This window comes from Centropristis striata, chromosome 5, assembly GCF_030273125.1.
Source record: "Centropristis striata isolate RG_2023a ecotype Rhode Island chromosome 5, C.striata_1.0, whole genome shotgun sequence".
Taxonomy (NCBI): domain Eukaryota; kingdom Metazoa; phylum Chordata; class Actinopteri; order Perciformes; family Serranidae; genus Centropristis; species Centropristis striata.
In genome coordinates, this window is record NC_081521.1 from 12,434,139 (window position 1) to 12,455,348 (window position 21,210).

The 21,210-nt window shown below is 38.9% G+C and overlaps 1 protein-coding gene across 1 annotated transcript in view; it reads right to left on the minus strand.

Annotated features, from left to right (window-relative positions):
* Positions 1 to 5,888: 5,888 nt before the first annotated feature.
* kcnd1 (potassium voltage-gated channel, Shal-related subfamily, member 1) overlaps positions 5,889 to 21,210 on the minus strand; it is an 82,685-nt gene continuing 67,363 nt past the window's right edge. The window contains exons 4-8 of the mRNA XM_059333842.1: positions 14,389 to 14,551; positions 12,899 to 12,982; positions 8,019 to 8,114; positions 7,453 to 7,703; positions 5,889 to 6,096 (exon numbers count right to left, since the gene is read on the minus strand). Coding sequence (XP_059189825.1) covers positions 5,889 to 6,096; positions 7,453 to 7,703; positions 8,019 to 8,114; positions 12,899 to 12,982; positions 14,389 to 14,551 — 802 coding nt within the window. The remainder of the gene's footprint in view (positions 6,097 to 7,452; positions 7,704 to 8,018; positions 8,115 to 12,898; positions 12,983 to 14,388; positions 14,552 to 21,210) is intronic.

Consider the following 21,210-nt stretch of genomic DNA (forward strand, 5'->3'; position numbering starts at 1 on the left):
CCATGTCATTTGTGTTCAGTAACAAGCTGTGGTTCATAACTCTAAAGGGGCTCCAAGATAAATCTGAGGGGGTCAAAATTATTATTTCATTTACCACGGACAATGTTTATTCCTAAGAACATATTCTAAACTTTGCTTTTCTGTTGTGAATCATGCTCTTTGGTTTAACCGGTGGATAAAATGTGTAACCACAGTCGATGTTGATCTTTTTGTTGGAAATCATCTGGAGGACATAAATAGGAGATTTTTTTCTGGAAGCTATTTGAACTGTGATTTAATAAATTTATCTTAAAGATGATTAAATGTTAATTTGCTCTTTAAATTGTGACTAAACATGAGACGTTTAATAAACACATTCTCAGAAATGCTTTTCCCTGTTATGTCAAATAACATTGAAAAATCATGACTATGATCAATACTCTGAGTTATGATTAATATGATCTTAGCTTCATGTGCTTATAGACTAATTTCCAGTTGCAGATCCCGTCTCTAATTTTAAAAATCATAACATGAAAGTAAACAGCTTCAATCATATTCATCAATTAGCAAGAATATTAAATCCATGGATTCAAAATGAAGAAATGAACAACTTGTGAGGTTAATTAGTTATTTCTGATGATTCATAAAACTCATTAACAGAAGGAACATCGGATAAAATAAGTGAAAATGATCATTTGTTGCAGTTCGTCTTTGGATCTTTTCTCTCCAGATATTCTACAGATGTTTCCTGTTTTTCAGAGCAACATAGTGAAGATAAAACTTGGAAGGAATCATGAAACATGAAGCAGCAGAAACAGTCATTAGTCCAGTAGAACCACAACTCCCAGCTGCTCCCTGCAAGCCCAAAAACATGAAACGTCCCAGTTTGACATACATTTTAAAAATAAATTACAAGAACGATTAACTTAATTTCCTTTTCATCGATTTACTGAATTTGAACAAAAAATAAATACATTTTAAAGGAAAAATTCAACGATTTAAAATAAGTATCTGAGCAAACTCTTTAAAAAGCCAGTAAACGGACGTTAAGTTGGGATCATTTTGTCTAACTGACAGATTTTGTAGGAATTTAAGAAAATCCATAGCATTTCATCAGGTACGAATTAATCATTTTATGGTTCTGATTAAAAAAGGTCAGCTGGGAGCCGCAGTTAAAGAACAAAGTAAAAGAACAAAGTAAAAGTACTCACATAGACAGTATTATATTAGACATATTTTTATCAAATAAAACAATGAGAAATAAGAAATAATAGAATCTGATGTGTCCAGTGAAGAGACGCTGTGTTGAGCCTCGTCTCTCAGTCCACTCGTTAAGCTGCAGGAGAAAACAGATAAAATACCTATAACGGTATCCATGCATATTTGTGACTGCTCATCATACAAACACACACATTCATACCAACACACACACACACACACACACACACACGCATACACACACTTTGCATTCTGGCGAGGAACATGCCTGAATGAGTTTTATTTTTGAAATTCATTTATATAATCTGTTTTATTTCTAACGTCTCGGTGGTGCAAACACTCGTCTTGAAAAGTTTTGGGGGACGGGGGACGATGAGGAGGACGAACCGATGACTGACAGGACGGAGAAAATAAGAAAGTCTTCATGCAAAAGAACAGATGATGAGATTTTTTTCCCCCCATTGTGTCGTGTGTTTTTTCTATCTTTTTTCTCTGATATGGTTGATAATTCCTATGATCAGTAGTGCTACTTCTACTGTACGAGGCTCATGCACGGAGGAACGCCGGCCACACACCGACCACCTTCATCTCTAGCTTTTTTTTTCTTCTTTTTCTTGATTTTTTTTTTTGGTTTGAGGATTTGACTGGAAGATGCAGGTGAAAGTTTATGATACAAAATATGTTACAGTATGTACGTCTTTGTCTCCTGTCTGTGTGTCACTCACTCACACTCGCTTCTGATTGGTCGAGGAAACGCTTCACGGGAACACTCGCAGCTGAAGTCACGTGTGGTTCAATGGCGTGCACTCTGGGATTCTGCAGAGGGGAGGTCACCTTTAAAGGTACTGAACTATGTACGTGTTCTGTCTTAAGAGCTTTTAAAAAGAAGAAAGTATTTTTACTCGACTCTACTCTTTTCAGATTGTTGCCATCAGTCTCAGTTTTCCACACAGACGACAGATGAATCTGGACTAAAGGCTGAAGTAAAAAAAAAGCTGCACTTTACCTTTAAATATAACATTTTATTGAAAGGGAGGATTTCACTTTTTATCTGCTGTGGCCAAAAATATGACCAGAAGACACCTTAGAAGTTATTTTGTCTTCATTAAAATGCCATTATAATAAATAAAAAATCTACCTACCAGCTATCTAGCAGTCTTTAATCCAGTTTGAAGAGACATATTTTTTTAGACATAATTTCACCTGCAAATCACTAAAACAACACAAAATCCCTTTATCTCTGTGAGGTCATTTGTTTTTATTGTGCAATCAAAGTCCATCTTGTTTTTGTTGATTTGCAGATGAAACCTTTTCAAAGCTCTCTATGGTGAAAAACTCACTGAAATCAATATTTTAGCCTCTGTGGGTTAATTTGACTTGATTTTAAAAAGTGTGTTTGGAGCAGGCGGCAACCTCCGGGTCTGAGCAGGGAGGCAAACCAGGAAGTGCCTTAAGCTGCATTTGACTGAAAATTCCAGGCCGCAGACGGCTGACGGCTGACGGCGGCCGCAGAATCATTTTGGTCCATTCATTTCAATACAAAATGAGAAAACTTCTCACTTGATTTATTACCTTTTTTTTGGGGGGGGGGGGGGGGGGGGGGGGCAGCACTTTGGTTTCAATCGCTAGTAAAAAATCTTGCTGACAATTTTATGTTAATAGTTAAAATAATGGCCCCATTTAGAAGAAAAGATAAGAAAAAGAATCATATGATTTGGGGCGGGGCTACCTTTGATTGACAGGTCACTAACAAGACGAGCCGTCATCAGGAGAGAAGCAGAACAATGTGTATCCACGGCAACGTGTCAATAAAGTAAAAAAAAAAAAAGGACGTTTAGCAGTTTGGTCTCATAACTTTGACTCTTTCACTGTATTAGACAGCTTATTTGAACGTTTTGTTAATTAAAAATGTCTTGTTCAGCGTTTGGTTGGACTAACAGACACTCCAAGGAGTCGCTGCTCAGTTTTCTGAGGTAAGTAACGTACATTTTGTTTTTGTTTTTTGCTAGCCAAAACTAACAGTTAATGCTCCAGCTAATGCTAACATGAATTAGCAGTGACTTCTCTCAGTCAGGTTGAGGTGTAGAGAGGCTGTAGTCAGTCCCTCTTGCTCCTCCACAGTCCAAATGGTCTGCTCCCCGTTTCCGAAAAAAAGATGGCAACATACATAAAGAAAGATGCCTACGAGCGTAACGCTAAACTTGATGCTTCCAACGGGCCACAAACCAATGGGTGACGTTACGGTAACTACGTCCATTATTTATACAGTCTATGATTTGGACTTTAAATTGATATTACTATTGTGGTAATACTAACCTTATACTAATTAGGGTGTGATCAATGTAAAAATGAGAGAGTGAGGCTCACCTCTTTTATCTAAAATGTTTCAATACTAGTGCAGTTTTTGTTTTCTTTGATGCTAATTCTGCAGTGTCACCTTCTTGTCACAAAAAAACATTTTCTAGAAGTTCATGTACTTCTTTTTAAATGTTAGTGTGTTCATAAACAAATCTAATATTATGTTAATTATGTTGTCATATTGCACCACATCCTCTAATGTAATACCAGAGAGCATCTCTGCCTCTGTCATGACTGGAGAGCCTGTGTGATAGCGCAAGTAGGGGAAAGGAAGAAACAAATGCTAAAATGAGTCACCAGATATACTTTGCTGTCATTAAATATACTCAAGTATACCCAGATAAAGTCTCTGTGTAGGAAACAGTGTAACACAGTGATTTAGCGTTATTATGCCGTCAGCACAGGTTGCTGATGTTGTCTACTTTTTAATTTGATAGCATGTGTCACAAAGACAAATGCTGTCAATCAAAAATCAAAGTTTGTACACCAGACCCAAAAATGACCCAACTCTAACACAAAACGTCAGTATTATCATCTGTGTGCACACAATATAATATTATACTCTTGGGTATTTTACATGAGTGGGTCTTACTTCATATCAAGGATTTACAAGCAAGATTGTTTGAAGACGCTGATCACTTATGCAGCATAAAAAAAAAATAAAGTAACACTGAAAGAAGCAAATATCTGCAGCTAAATGTGTTTTTTCCCAGAGTGCACCTCATCAGGACAAACGTGACTTTAACTGTGAAAAGCTTCCGTCGCCGCGTTTCCTTTTCCTGTTAAACTATTGCAGAATACTTGTTGTGTTCTCTCTCTCACTGAAAAGATCACATAACAAATGAATTTCTTAGTTGCTTTACATTATTCCCTGCAATAATTACTGTAGTTTCATAACACACACATTATTATTGTTATTATTATTATTATTCTGTTCATTTGTTGATGCTATTTTCCTGCTTGTTGTAATGTTGCATATTTTGAAAGGTAAAAGGCTTTCGATCTGAGTCTGACAAACACTTCTGAGCTACAGCCGGACCAGACAAAGTCCACGTCAGGCCAGATTCATCCAGTCCAGGATCCATCGTTAACCCTTTCCTCTCTACAGTCCTGTTTAGAGAAACCAGGTGAGTCCAGCGCTGCTCAGACCAGCTCGGTTCAGATCTTTAAAGATCAGCTCAGTGTTGATGTGTGAACAGTATTCAGGCTCAGCATAGATCAGTTAATGTGTTAGATTCATGCGTTTCAGCAGCGTCTAGATCCAAGATTTCCTTTTTCTTTCACATCTTACAACTGGATTCTGATAAAAAGGTCAAGAGTTCTGACTTATGATGTATGTACTTTCCTCAAAATATGACCTGAAGTGGCTTCTGAGCCGGTGAAGAGATCATCCATCCATACTCCCGAACTCCATTCGATTGACTCATCCCTTATAAGACATCTTGTTTAAGTTCAAACCTGCAACTTTTACTTTTAAAGCCAAAGAGGTCCAACACTGCAGACAGGCTCAAAGATCCGGTCTGTCGCTGTTAATTAAAGAAACCATCCTGGTTCAAATGAAGGTTAAACACTGATCTGTACGTATCATTTTTGATCTGTTTCCCAACAACAACCAACACCCAAAGTAACCAAAACGTTGTTGCTGTGTCCTCTGATGCCACTGAGGGTTGTTCTGTCACGTCTTTGTCCAACTACAGATGAGTTTAACGCTGAACCACGGTTGGATTCTTCAAAAGTCCTTCAGATTCAGAGCCAAGAAAATAAGACAACTCAGTCTGTCTACGCCACATTCAAACTGAAACATGAGACCACTGTCCTCTGCAGCTCCTCTAAAGCATTGTGTTTATGGGGACCCAAAACCGACCCAATGAATTCTGGGTGCTGAATGTCATTCTTTGGGAGTCTTGGCGTCTTTTCCATTGGATGAACCCTCCCGGTTTTGTGCAATGAGATTTAAAAGGTCAAACCTGTGCATGGGGAAAGTGCGCGGGGGGTTTATGCATCATGGGAGAGTCTTAGGAGAACAATTATTGTCCCTTTTCAGATTCCTTGCCTTTCATTTGTCCTTGTTTCCCAGCTCCGGGTGGCTTGTGTGGTCCCCTGTCTGGTCGTCCAGTTTATCTTCTTTAATCCACAATACAGCGAGAGGAAGTGAAATTAACCAGCGATCCTCAAAGTGTCCGTCTGAGCAGCATCTGTCCCCGAAAGTCTCAGCTAGCAGTGCCCTGGGTTCAGGATCAGAGGTTCAGGGTAGGGGGAGGGGCAGCTGGTGGGGCGGTGGGCGGGGACGGGTGTCGAGAGGAGGGGCGGGAAGTCTTGGGCGTGGTCAGAGGTTATAAGGAGGAGATTTTGAAGGAGTCATGGGTGTAGGCGGTGGCCTGGGTGTTGCGCAGGATGCCGGGGATGGGGGCAGGCGAAGGTGGGAGGCTCTCGTCGGGCGTGTTGGCAGGCGGCGTGGGGATGCTGATGATGGCGGCGGTGAAGTCTGGTTCGCCGCAGTTCAGCTTCAGGTCGCTCATCTGGGCGTTCAGACTGGAACGACTGAGGAGAGACACAAACACACAAAGATTTGTTTAATTTTTAATGAGAAAGACAGACATCCAACTAGAAGGTGTATTCAGACGAGTGCAGATCTCCGCCACACTGTAAAATAACAGTAAAACGAAAGCTACAGTAAAATTACCTCAACCTGAAAAGTAACTAAAGCTCTCAGCTAAATATAGTGGAGTAAGTAAGTTTAAAGTTACATAAAATGGCAATACTCAAATGAAGTACATGTACCTCAAAATTGTATTAAAAGAACTGTACTTGAGTAAATGTACTGGGTTACATTCCAACACTGGTTGTGAAGGACAAACGCACAATTACAGGTTAATTTAAAAAGAAGCATTACAGAGAGACATACCTTACGTTTATTTGCTTGATAATGTGATGGATCGATGTAATGCCCCTGATAAGCTAACATTGTTTTGAAACTAACACTTGATAAAGCTAACGTCCTGCTGCACTGATCCATCAGAAAACAGAGAGAAAATAGATGGAAGGTATGCCTGTCTAACAATTGTAGATAAACCTAAACTAACTGCAATTGTGCTTTTGTTCATCAAAACGGACACAAATCTGTCAGAGACTTAGTTAACGTAAATTAGCTAAAACGAGGTCGGCAGCCCTACGCCTAATGTTTACTTCCTATCAGCTCATGTCATCACATACACTGTAACAGGAGATAACGTAACGCTCTGGAGTTTTTGGAATATTTCAAGTATTTAATCAGAGACAGTTTAAAGTGAATCTTTTGTTTCTTCACAAATGAAAATGAAACAAAATCTCATCAAATATATTTTAGTTATGTTTCACTTCAATACGCAGTGCAGGGCTGCATCCCTTATGTTCATTTATTTACACTCCCTCCTGTATTCGTCTCGCCCCCAGTGTGAAGGCCTTCAGTTCGGTCAAAGAGAGAAACTTGAGTTCAGAACGTGTACAGTTCTTCTTTTCTCTTTAATACAGAAATAGGTGTAAGAAAAGTTTCGTTCCGGACATTTTGTGAGTTTAATTTGCTTATTCATAAGAATAAAAAAATCTAAACGAAAAAAGTTTTGCATTTATTTTTGTAACACTTACAAATATTAAGAAGCAGTTTAAAGTATTGAAAAGTCTTATGTAAAAAAAAAAAAAATGTATTTTTAATGGTAAAACACCCCAAGGCTCTATTATAGGACCTCTATATTTCTCTGTCTATATTTAATCTAATGACCAAACATTTTTATGTTAATGTGTTTTACAGTATAATTATCCATATATAGTGGTTTATCTTATGTTATTGTGTGTTTTCTGTACAGTTATATATATATATATATATATTTACGTCCGTTCATCAGTAATAAATCCGTGTACCTCTGTGGTGGTATGGTGGTGGTTTTGATGGGCAGGGTGTCCAGCTCTTGGACGCTCCCCCGGCTAACGGACACCGTGGAGTTGGCCAGCCTCATGGCGGCTCTCCTCCGGGCCCGGCGGGGGCAGCAGCCAGTGGAGTTGTTCTGCGCTCCCTGCTGGCTGGACAGGGAAGTGCTGCGGCTGGTCCTGTAGCCCACCGACTCCGTCATACACAGCTCGCTGTAGTTGATCTCGTTGGTGAACTCGTGGTTCTGTGAGGAGAGAGGGGGAGATCAAAAGAGAACTTTCTAAATCTACAATCTGTTGATAAAGGTTATGTGATATATTTAAAACCGCCAGAACAGATGAAACTTTGGATGTGATTGTTTTACCAACCTCTGTGTCTAAGATCAGTCTCAACATTAAATTAATTAAGTTAAATAAAGTGAGACCCTGAGTTTATATTTAGGCACAAAGACATGCTGAAGGTATTTTTAAACTCTGAGAGTCTCTTAAACTGTAAAATTAGATCTAAACTTCGGATCCATCCATATATAATGTGACTGTGACGTGATGAAGCTCCTCACCGTCGTCTTCTCCAGACAGTGTAGCAGGTGGTTGTGTTGATGCTCAAACGCAGATCTGTTCTTCACACACAGCGCTGTGCTGTCACAGTCCCGGTCCTGGACACACAAAATAAAAACCACAAATAAATATAAAAAATGAAGAAGGTCGTTGTGCAAAGGAATTACAAACCAGCAGACAAATTCAACACAAATACACAAATAAGGCCAAACATCAACAAAGAACTAATAAAAACTATTGCAAGAACCAGAAGATGAGATAATTAAATAATTGAGATAATTAAGTTTGAGAATCACAATTAGGAATAAAAAATTCTAGTTTGAGGGCAGTTTGCAGTTTTTAGTGTAGTTAGTTTTTAAGTTTTTAAATGAGAGAAAGGATAGCTTTAACAGGAGAGATATAGAGATGTTTTTTTCTTCCTGTCACTAAGGATATCCGTCCAACAGAGATAAGATATAGATCAAATGAGATCAAATTTGTCATCATTAGAGGTTGTGTTTTTTTGTCTGTTTGTCAGCAGGATTACTAGAAATCTACTGGCCTGATATTCATAAAACATGGTGGAAGAGGCTGAGGAAGGTTTGAAGTAGATCTGAATTTCGGGACAAATTATGTATTACTTTCGGCATGGCCTTGGCAGAGGTCTAAATAGCTTTTACAGTTAGGAAAAGACAAAATCACAGCTTCAATGACAGCTTCTTCAGTATCTTTAAAAAAGAGTGATTTTGAAGTTTTATACGCAGGATAGTCAGAGACACTACTGGATGTGGAGAATATCAGGTACTTGGTCTTAGAGCGAGTTTATGCTACGTGATATTAGCCCTGATTTTCTAATCGCAGACAATTTTAAGGATTGCAGACAAAAGCCCAAGATCAAACACAAATCATGAGCGATGGTTGCTGTGTGTGAATTTTTAAAGACATGGTTTGAGAGATGTACCAATGCACTATAGAGATATCCAACAAATTAAGTATATGGACCTGTATAATACCTCTTTTCGACCAAAGCAGTTCCAGGGCCGGTTTGGAGCCGGCCCCTAATCTTGAACCAGTTCTTTGCTTTTTGACTGCTAAAGAATTGACTCTTGGCCGGGAAAACTGGTTCCAGACTGGTTTACTGGTCTTGAACCACAAATCAACACGTCAGGGGCTGGGGGCGGGATTATCATGAGACCAACTAAAATGTATCATTCATTTAATTTTATTTGCTAAAGTGCAATGTGATTGATACGGGCTAGCACTAATGGGCAGGCTACTGCTTAGCTTACAACAAAGTCGAACATTAACATCTTACATTCAGTGTTGATAAGAACGTAATCGCCGTCCATATCGATCAAGACGAGCAGCACAAATGTGTTGCACCAGTCGTGTTTGGATGCCAATGTAGGCTTGCAAGGCAGGAGCAACCTAGTTCTATCTTTGTGTCTGTATCTTGAGCTGCTGTGACGACTAAATTTCCCCACTGCAGATAGTCATAAGTCATATCTTATCTTATCTTATCTTATCTTATCTTAACGCATTTTATCTTATCTTATCTTATAGGTTCGCATTGGTCAGAAAAGGGTATAAGAGTCCAAATCCTGTAACAGGAAAATTGTTTTGACGGCAGGAATAATACTCTTTAGTTTTTCCTCTTTAGTTTTTCACTGCAAATTAACGCAAAAACAACTTGATTCACTCGCCTCTTGCAGATAGACTTGTTGCTCCTGGTGAAATGTCTTGTAATGTGTGACCCTCTGTTGCAGATGACTCATTTAATGTACAGACCACAATAACTTTAGTCTGCGTCCAGCACATCAAATGGCTGCAGGACTGGATGGCTGCTTGACTATGCTGCCTCTACATCTCTGTCTTCCTGTCCTGTTCACCTCTGTCATATTGTTTGTGAGTTTTTACGCGTTTTGGACTGGTTGATGGCAAATTTCATTGTACTACCCTGTGCAATTACAATAAAAGCTTCTGATTCTGAACATAGAAAATTGTGTCATCTGCATAAAATTTAACATTTTATTATGCAGTTTTCCCAGTTCACTGCAGAATCACTACCTAACACTTTAGATTTGAATGATGCCATCACACTTTACTCAAAACTTGATTAAAACTTCCTTCATTTTCCCCCAAGAAGGTTTAACTGAAGGCCGGTCAATAAAATAATCTTATAGTCTCTTATTTTAATCTGATCCCCTCCATCTATTACTTTTCTTCACCACCGAACTAATCTCTCTCTCCTTTTTCTTTCAGTCTCTCTCGTTATTTCTCCTTCCTCTCTGTCTTTCTGTCTGGTTGTTGTTTCAGAACACACTTGCAGTGTAAAAAAGGCACAAACAGGAAGATCCTCCTCTCCTCACTCTGCTCCTCCTTTTCATTGTCGTCTTATTTTACACTTCTTCCTCCCCCCTCTTCTTTTTCTGTAACCTCCTCATATCTCTCCACTCCTCTTCTCATTATGCACTCTTTAAATCCAACAGTCATCCCTCTTTTCTAGCTGAGCACCGGAGAGGGATTAAGACTCCACAACGTGTGTGTGCGTGTGTGATCCTTACCCACTCTACCTGAAGCTTAAATCCATTTTACTGATACAACATTGAAACCCATGAATGTTTCATCCTCAGAGTCGCGATCTAACTGAGAGATAAAAGTTCCTCAGATCTTCACTGATGTTAAGAGTTTATTTCCAGGATATTTAAATTCTTTCTTTTTGCAGAAAGGGGGATAAATGTATCTATTGATAAATGAATAAAAGTCTGTAGCTACAGCACAGTAGTGCCCCCTGTCTGTCTGTCTGTCTGTCTGTCTGTGTGCTGACAGAGCCGACTTGGTTCCTGGTTCCAGTGTTGCCTTGCCAAGTGTCTGTTGGGAAAAAGCTCCTTGATGGACTTGTTCATTGGTTGACCTCCAAACTGCTGATCCAACAGCTCCTTATCTGTCTCTCTCTCGCTGTCTCTGAATCTCTCTTGTCGTTCTGTTCTCCTTTTTTTTGGGCTTTTATTCCCTCTCTCTTTTTCTTTTCCACATGGTCAGGTAGGAGTCATTTCTTAAGATAAAAAAGCTGATTAGATGCTTTTACTTCTGGTCCTAAAGGGAGGACCAAATATGCATCACTCTGATCATTTTTGGAATTTTACTATATACAGTCAACATTACTTGGGCTGCTTAGCTAGCTAGCTCTATGTCTTTGCTCGGAGGATAGTGAACAGCATCTCTGGAGCAGGCGGCTCTGGGTCTGAGCAGGGAGGCAAACCAGGAAGTGCCTTAAGCTGCATTCTACCGAAAATTCCAGCAGGGGGCGCTAAGTTTGGCTGCAAAAACATTTCTGTCCATTCATTTTAGTGCAAAATGAGAAAACTTCTCACTTGATCTATTACCTCAGACATTTTTTTTAGGACAACAATATAGTCTCAACCGCTAGAAAAAAAAAATCTTCCTCAAGACAATTTGATGTTAATAGTTAAAATAATGGCCCCATTTAAAAGAAAATAGAAGATAAAGAATCATACGATTTGGGGAGTGGCCACCTTTGATTGACAGGTCACTAACAAGGCGAGCCGTTATCAGGAGGGAAGCAGAGCAATGTGTATCCACGGCAATGTGTCAATAAAGTTATATATAACGTTATATAGATATAAAAAGGACGTTTAGCGATTTGGTCTCATAACTTTGACCCTTTCACTGTATTTTCACTTATTTGAATGTTTTTTCAGTAAAAATGTCTTGTTCAGCGTTTGGTAGGACTAACAGACACTCCAAGGAGTCGCTGTTTAGTTTTATGAGGTAAGTTACTTACATTTTGTTTTTGTTTTTTGCTAGCCAAAACTAACATCCCAGTTAATGCTCCAGTTAATGCTAACATGAATTAGCAGTGACTTCTCTCAGTCAGGTTGAGGTGTAGAGAGGCTGTAGTCAGTGATAAGATCACGATGAACTTTTACAACTCAATACTTTGTCCAAATCTGGCATAGAAAGCACATTGCTTTTGCCAGAAGAGTGACAACTTTCTAGCCGCTAAATGAACACTTTGAAGTTTTGAAAACTTTCATACAAAATTAGTCTACAATTACAAACAAACACTACAGGAGGACTGAAGATTGTTCAAAAAAGCAAAAAGAAGTTAAAAAAGGGATAGAAATATCTTATCTAAAGCTTACATTGATGAGGCAGTTAGTACTAACCAATCACAGCACATTTTAAGGGTTTTATCACACAGAAGTGGGCGTTGTTTTAGAGATTTGTTTCAAGTGCGTTATAAATAAAATGTATTATTATTGCTATTAATTTCATTACTCAGACCAAAACAATGATACAGAGACCCTTTAGAGAAAGTGGTCTTGGTCTGGAGCGGTCCAGTCCAGGTGGGAACTTGGCTCCTGCAGCCTGATGAACTTTACATTCTGGGATGCTGATGAGTGAAATCAACTGAACTGAGGTCTAACCTGGACTAGCCACCAAGCATCTTCAAGAACCTTCCTCATCTTTACTTTAATGCTCTCATGTGACTTTCAGTGATGCATTTTAGTTTTGCTTAAAACCGACCCACGTTGACCAACTGATCCACTGATTCAAACCAGAACAAACCAACTAAAAACACTCTATGAAAGTCCACCTTTATGTATATTTCTCTTTGAATCCACCTACCGTAACGTCTCTCTCTTTCATTCCTGTCTCTCTCTTCTCTTTGTCTTTCTCTCGGTCAAAATCTGTCTTTCCTGCTCTCTCTCTATCTGTTCTTTCTTTTTTTCGTTCACTTTCTGCCTCTCTCTCTCAATCACTGTCTGAGGCAACCGGACTGTAATCCACCCTTCCTGCTCAATAGTGAGAAACTATCGACTGTGAACTGAATGTGTGTTTGAGTTTGTGTGTGTGTGTGTGTGTGTTTGTGTCTCACCCCGATTGCTCGGTCTTCTTTGTACTGGAGGAAGGCGTTGGCTGTTCCTTTCTTCGCCATGCGGATCCGAGCCATGCGCACTTTCTGTTGGACAGAAAAACACAGGAGAACAGCAGCGTCAGCACATCTCTCTCTGTCTCACACACACACACACACACACACACACACAAACACACGCACATACACACACGCACGCACACACACACACACACACACACACACACACACACACACACACAGAGTATGGGAGCATACAGTGTATGGGAGCATTAAGGTTAAAGTGAAGCCAATCAGACTTCATCTGTTGCTGTTGAAGAAGATTGTTTTCTGTAAAGCTCCAGTTTCAGATGAGACTCTTTTAGCAGGTGGATGAAGAAATAAATACAGCAGCTCTGACTGAAAATGTAACTTAATAAGGAAGACCATTCAAATGTGCAGCAGGTTAATATCTGATGGTCATCATTATTTTATTTGTCAGGAAACAGCTATCCAATTCTCTGTAGTTAACGAAGTGAAGAATACAAATTCTCAGCGGGCCTGAAGTGCTGCTATGGCTGAAAAGGAACAGATCGTTAAACAACAATATTAAATAATTCAATAATAGTTTATTGCGGTTTAACATGAAACGTTTGTTCTAACAATAAATTATGTGAAACGTGAAATGTTTCAGGCTAAAATGTGAAAATCTATCGTTGTAACATAAAATATTCCATGTTATAAGGTGATTGTAACTTTAATTGATTAATTACATTGTTATACAATTTTGAGAAAAACATTAATAATAATATTTGAATACATCAAAGTGAGAACTCTATTGGAACATACAGCCCTGATTTAAAAAAAATCTATAACATAAATAAAATATAATTTGTTAATCCGTTCTGACATATATTCTGAAGTCTAATTTTAATGTTCATACTTCTAAACTTTTTTTTGAATAAACGCGTCCCAAGTTTTTTGGTATCAGGGTTGTAATAATGCAACATTTCATCTGAAAATTGTGATACATAGCATATTATTATGCTTGCAGAGAATGGATAAATGAATGAATATGGCTCATTTACTGGATTTGATTAAGTTCTAGTTCACGCACTAATTACTGACATTTACCTTTTCATTCAAGTCCTTGTTGTTTTAAAATGTTTACATTTTTTGTTTTTAATTAAACCAATACTAAAATGTAACACAGATCTTTGTATGATTTTATACTAAATGTAGTTTTTACTTCTAGCTGAGTCAGCAGGTTTATAGGGGTTTATAGTGTGGATGCTTAAGACTCACATTAGTTACAGCTAGCATACACTGAATTACAGTTTCCAAACAGTTCCAAACAAAACTACAGTGCACAGTGAACACCAGGTTTTTCACAGAACAGTGAAACCTGGTGTAGAAATTGCAATAATAAATTGTAGATTAGGTATTTTGCTGATGTACTATTTTACTGATTGAGTTTTAAGTTCTACAGTGTAATAAAATGAGGAGAATTCGACCTGCTGCGCTCTCATCTTGTCAGCTCTCTGGTTCTGGTGGTAGATCCGGCTGAAGTTGGACACGATGACGGGCACAGGCAGAGCGATCACCAGCACACCGCTGAGTGAGCAGATGGAGCCGAAGATCTTTCCTGCGATGGTGTTGGGGACCATATCACCATACCTGCAGCGAGGAAACACAGTCACATCATCAGCAAACAAACTCACCAACAAACTTGCATCTGAGCATGTCTATGGAGCAGGCTGACAAAGAAACTAAAAAGGACTTCCTTCTTAACTCAAGCTCTTCCTGGGGAACGCCAAGATGTTGCTATGACAGACATGTGGTCTCTAGGTGAGGACATTTATCCACCAGTTATGAAGTTGTGACAACAGTGATGTTAGCGATTATAGCAGACATTAGGTTATAGGTTATAGGTTATTATAGCAAGTCATTAGGATTTAAATCCAAAATATTCCTCCGCCATCTTCTGGTCGGTCAACTCTCCATCCATCCATCCATCCATCCATCCATCCATCCATCCATCCATCCATCCATCCATCCATTCATCCATTCTCGTCCGCTTATCTGGGGCCGGGTCGCAGGAGCAGCAGGATAAGCAGGGCATTCCAGACGTCCCTCTCCCCAGCCACAATGTTCATCTCCTCCCTCCACCGTGTTCTAGGTCTACCCCGGGGCCTCCTACCAGTTGGACGTGCCCAGAACACTGTAACGGAAGGCGCCCAGGAGGATCCTTACCAGATGCCCAAACCACCTCAGCTGGCTCCTTTCGACGCGAAGGAGCAGCAGCTCTACTCCGAGCTCCCTCCGGATGTCTGAGCTCCTCCCCCTATCTGTAAGGCTGAGCCCAGCCACCCTACGGAGGAAACTCATTTCAGCTGCTTGTGTCCTCGATCTTGTTCTTTCGGTCACTACCAAAAGCTCATGACCATAGGTGAGGGTTGGAACGTAGATGGAGCGGTAAATCGAGAGCTTTGCCTTCAGGCTCAGCTCCTTCTTCACCACGACCGTCCAGTACAACGGCGGCATCACTGCTGATGCTGCACCAAACCGCCTGTCCATCTCACGCTCCGTTCTACCCTCACTCAACAAGACCCAGAGATACTTGAACTCCTTCGCTTGAGGCAGTATCTCTCTCCCCACCCAGAGGGGGCAGTCCACTGTTTTCCAGCAGAGAACCATGTCCTCAGACTTGGAGCTGCTGACTCTCATCCCAACCGCTTTGCACTCGGCTGCAAACTGCCCCAATAAGTGCTGGAGGTCAAATCTGCTGTGGATATTTTCACTTTCACTGTTTTATTTACAATTTTAAAAAAAGAAGGCAAGAAAGAAAAGCCAGATGACAATGTGGATGCTGGGCAAGTAATATTATCAGCCTGAATACCATGAAACACAGACAGCCGTAGCAAGCCTAACTGTAGGAATTTGTTCCACAGACTGTATAAAGTATGGACATAGTCTCCGTGATGTCACTGATAGTTTTCTGAAGTGTCAAATGCATGTGGGCAGGCTGCTGTCATGAAGAAAAAGTATACAAAAAAACGTAGAAAAAGAGAAGTAATGCTCTGGTCTGGAACTTGTATTTTCTCCACTGCTACTGGGCGGGGAGGAGAGGAGGTGGATGGTGTCAACCAGGAGACCAGGGTTTTTGGTGCTTTTGGTGCCTAAACTGTGATGCTTAAAATGGTGAAAATCACATTTTAATAAAGTGTTGCGGTCATTTATCCTTTGTCGAAGGATATCATACAAATCATGCTGCAAAAGTTTCCTTAAAAAATCTTTCCAAGCTGTAAACATGTTTATTTCCGCTCTAAAGTTGGGCATTTTAGCATTTGGGTCTATGGGGATCTCTCAAACGGTCAGTTAAGGAACTGCAGTTTTTGGCATTCTCAATGGCTTCTCTTTTCAGTCTCGTAGGTTGCTGCTTGGTTTTTGGACGCATCCAACCTCTAAAGGGTTAAAATTAAAAATTCTCATTAAAACAGATGAACACGCTGCCCTCAAGTGGTCAAAAAAATCACTTGATGAAGCTTTAAAATTTTCTACTATGTATTCAAACACAGCATGTAGAAAAGCTTGTCAAGAAGAAGATGATTTTCTTTTTGCTGCAACAAAACTACAGAACAAAAACAGTCACACAAGAAAACAAAAGACAGATGGATGGATGTAACTGTAAATGCTGTGCAAGATATTACTGTCTCCTTGCTGTAAGGCTGCTGGTGGCGCACATACATACACACACACACACACACACACACACATAGACACACACACACACACACACACACACACAGGTTGTTGGTTGTTGCCTCTTACAGCCTTCACCTCTCATCGTACAGAGCCATAAATCACAGGTAGAGAGACGAGGAAGACGGGGAGGACGAGGAGATTGGACGGTGGGCAGGAGGCCAGGACGGTTTGAGAGCAGAAAACTCTTAACAGCTGCTGAGCCACATTTTACTGTAACAGCTCCAACTGTGAGGCTTCATTTTTATCGTTTGTTTTATGTTTAACTACGAGCAGCTGATCCCTGCTGATATTTTCAATGTTGAACAAAATATATCTGTCTTTATAGTCCCTTTATAGTAATCTAAGATAAAAAATTTAATAAAGGCTTATATCTACAGTAGATATCAAACATAGAAAGTGTAATATGTGTAATTAAATCTTAGTAATTTCTTATTTCTTCTTCTTCTTTTTTTATATTTGAAATTTACATTTGTTTGTATATCATGTTCTTCATACTTGCAGCATTCCTGAAAATCTTGTTTTACTGTGAGTAACTAATCATGATAAAATTTTAATAAAAAATAAGGTGAATAACTGGATTAAAGAATAAAGGAATTAACCCTTAGGAGTTTGGGGCTATTTTGATGGGTTTTGACTCTTTTTCATTCTGCCCGTATAAACAACTTAAAAAAAATGTTTATCAATCCATGCTGGTATACATTTTTTCAGCACAACCTCACCAGATTATTATTTTGTAATTTTTGACTTACTGGATCAACATTTTGAACACAAAAAAATACAAAAAAGACACACAAAAACATAAAACACACAAAAAATTACAAAAAACATACACAAAACACACATAAAAACACAAAAAATACACAAAAAACACAGAAAAGACAAAAAATACAAAAAACAGAAAAAACAAAAAAATATGAAACACAAAAGATTGCATTAAAAATACTGAATGCACACTGCAAAATCCAATAACATCTCTGCAAAAAACTTCAGTAATATGTTATACTTGGTCAAGGTGGTTTTTACCTTTGCTGAAAAAGAGCTGACGTGCTAAATGGCACATGGAAACTTCTGGAAAAGCCAAAACTTATTAGCTAAGCTGACAGCAACTCAATCAGTTTGGAAAAGAGAGAAAAGGAAAGAAAGATGTGAATGTATTTAATGTATATGTGTAGGTAGGTGCAGATGTATGGCTTAGCCCTGACTGTATGTGTATATATGTATGAATGCAAATCTAAAAGTTATTAAGGCAGATTTCTTGTTTCATTTTTAAGAATGACTATACCTACAGTATATGGGTTATTTTAACTTTCCTGATAGTGGTTAGATTCATTTTTTTTCTCGATCGGTGTCCGTCGCACGGTGGAATTAAACTCTTTTATATCTGAATATGCAAATGCTGTGAGACCGTACAGTAAATCAGATATGCAGGTAATGAAGTGCAGCTCTGTGCCAGTGTACCTGCTGCAGTGGATTATGTCTGAGTCCTTCAGAAATAAGGCCATGACCCCGTCTGCTCAGTTAATACTCATATCGGAATATCTGAGAGGTAATTTACTTTTTTTTTACTTTGAAGCTAATTTCAAAGTTGCGCAGCGTCACCCTGCGAACACGTGTTTCATAATGAATCTTCTGTCATTTAAAGTCGATTCTCGTCTTCTAAAAAAACAAATCCCACCATTAAATGCATTTATAAACATTATGCATTACTTTTACATGCATTCATTTAATTCATGGGATTATTCTCTGCTGACAGATTTGGTTTTTACCTCTGATCCAAATCCTCCATAAGCTCCCTTTACATTTCATATTATTTATATTTCCCCCCGGTGGAACAGTCAACGCAACCACCAGTAGCTGAAGATCCTGCAGGTCAGTCGGCTGATGAGACTGACAGAATGGGGAGCTCATGAATAGGCGGAGACTTGGTGGTGGTGGGCAGGTGGAGAGGCTAAATTTATTTTGGTCTACATGTTTTGCTGTTTAATGTCCCTATTTTTTTCCTATGTCCCACCCATAAATGCAGCAGCTATAGGCTTCTTACTGGTTTTAACAGACAACTGCACATTACTCTGATTTTAGCTTCTCTTCAGTGGCTCCCTGTTCGTTGTAGAATTGATTTTAAGATTTTACTGATCACTTTGAAAGCACATCAGGGGCTGGCTCCAAGCGGCATTTCAGAGATATTGACACCTTATGAGCCGGCCGGCAGCCTCAGGTCCTCAGGCCCCGGGTCCCTTCTGGCTGCTCCAAAGTCCAGGCTCTAAACTAAAGGTGAAAGGGCGTTCACCATCAGGGCCCCTCGACTCTGGAACGCCCTGCCTGAGGACCTGAGGCTCGCTCAATCAGTGGATTCTTTTAAGTCTCTTTTCAAAACACATTTTTACAGACTTGCATTCATATAATGTTAGTCTTTCTAACTTGTGTGGTATGTGTATATGTATATATGTGTTTGTGTATGTGTGTGTATATATATGTGTGTGTATACACACACACACACACACATATATATATATATTTTTTTTTCTTCATTATTGGTTTCTTGTTTTTGCAGGAGTTTTATTCATGCTTGTTCTGTCAAAGCACTTTGTGAACACTGTTTTTAAAGGTGCTATATAAATAAAGGTGCTATATAAATGAAGGTATTATTATTATTATTATTATCATTATTATGATTATTATTATTAATATGATAATTATAAAACCATGTGTAAAATAGTCATTTTTTGAGATATCTTCATCACATTTGAACTGGGAGTGGGTCATATTTTATACTTTGACCCCATTGCGTTTTCCAGCCCATAAGTAATTATCTGCAGGCCTGTATTTACAAAAAGTTTTCAGGCAGACAATAAAAAAAATGTGTTTCAACTTCCATCACTCAACAACAGCAGTTTACCGTTATTCTGACTCTTTGGGAGTAAACTCCAATGTTACTTTTCACATGTGACCAAAACCAGATTTACTCTAAACTATTCAAGAACAGCTTTCAATTTACATTTTCAATGTTTTTTTTAGGTATTTCAAGGTTAATTTGCAGGAACACTAAGGGGTTAAAAAGTGGATGGCAATGATGGCAAACCAAGGCCAAATCGTCAGTATGGTATGGTTATGGTAATGGAGCCCTGCTAAGGTTGAGGAAACAATAAAGTAAATTCATGGTTGACTATAATGGATCAAGGTTTGACTGTTTGCAAGATGACTTTAATAGAAGTGAACACAAATCAACAACTTTTTTTTTTTTTTAAGAATAAAAGTTCTTCTACTCTATTTTTATTTTTTGTGATAAGCATAAACTTCTCTGCTCAAGCTGCTGATTTGATATTTTTGATATTTTGTTTCATTTTGACATGGTTTATCCTGACTTTTTCATGTGACAAAGTAGAATACTCCAGATAATTATTATTTAAGTACCAGTACATAAAAAAGGGAGTAAATTTAATCTGCTACTTCCATTCCTGAATACAAGTGATGGTCAGTTAATGGGCTTAAACATGCAAAACCACCAGTGCAATGCCTTGAGACCTCATTATTTGCTAAGTTTTAGTTTTAATTTGAATTTGAATGTGTTGGGATCTGTTAGAACTCTGTGTGATGACAGCACTCAGGTCAGTTTTACCGGACCTCGGGCATCCTCAGTGGGGAGCGATATTGGCAGCTGGGAGCAGATCAATGGGATAACAGAGAGGGCCGAGTGGAACAGAAGTCATCTGTAATTGTTGGCGAGAAGTGCTCGGAGGAATCGACGGAGGTGTCAGACTGTGGCCAAACAGCCACGATGAATCTGTGCTGGATCACTGACTGAACCCAGAACATCAACTGGACCTAAATCTTGATCCAGACACCCTCATATTTTACTTACATCATTTCTCCACAAACTCATCTCAGTTACTTAGAGTTTGAATTTCAGGTCACAATTTTTTTTAAATGAGCAAACATTGTGACACTAGCTGTGTGTGGGCAAACATGGGAAAACTAAACCACTAAATCTCGAAAATATTTTAATCTCTCAACAAGTTAATAAAGAGGTTACATTCATTTTTGCCTTACAAAACAGTTAAAACAGATGTCCAGTCGAATAAATCTGTCCACTTCAGCAGCTAAAGACGCTCAGTAGCTAAAGTACTAACAGTTCCATTTAGGTTAGCTATGATGGCTTGTTTGGGTCAGATAGCAACTAAAACACCTTGATTCGGTTTAACTAATAGGTCATTGAGACTAAATTAAAACTAAAATAGTTGGTTGAGGTTTAAATTGTTTTAATTTAGGTTAGCTAACAGGTCATTTGGGCAGCAAAAACAGTTTAATTCAAGTAACGGGTAACATTAGCTAAAACAGTTAGCTTACTTGTAGCTAACAGGTCAGTTTAGTGGCAACTCTTAATTACTGGTGTGGCTGAAGGTTATCAGGTTATCTAATGGAATTATTTCACTAGTTGTAGACACAACTTTGTGTTAAAGCTATTAAGATATAGGATCACGTGTGACATCATCTTTTGACGAGTGGCATATGAAAAATAAGGTCAGACATCTGGAAAAAAAAAAAAAGATGTCGCCCCACTAAAAGACAAACAA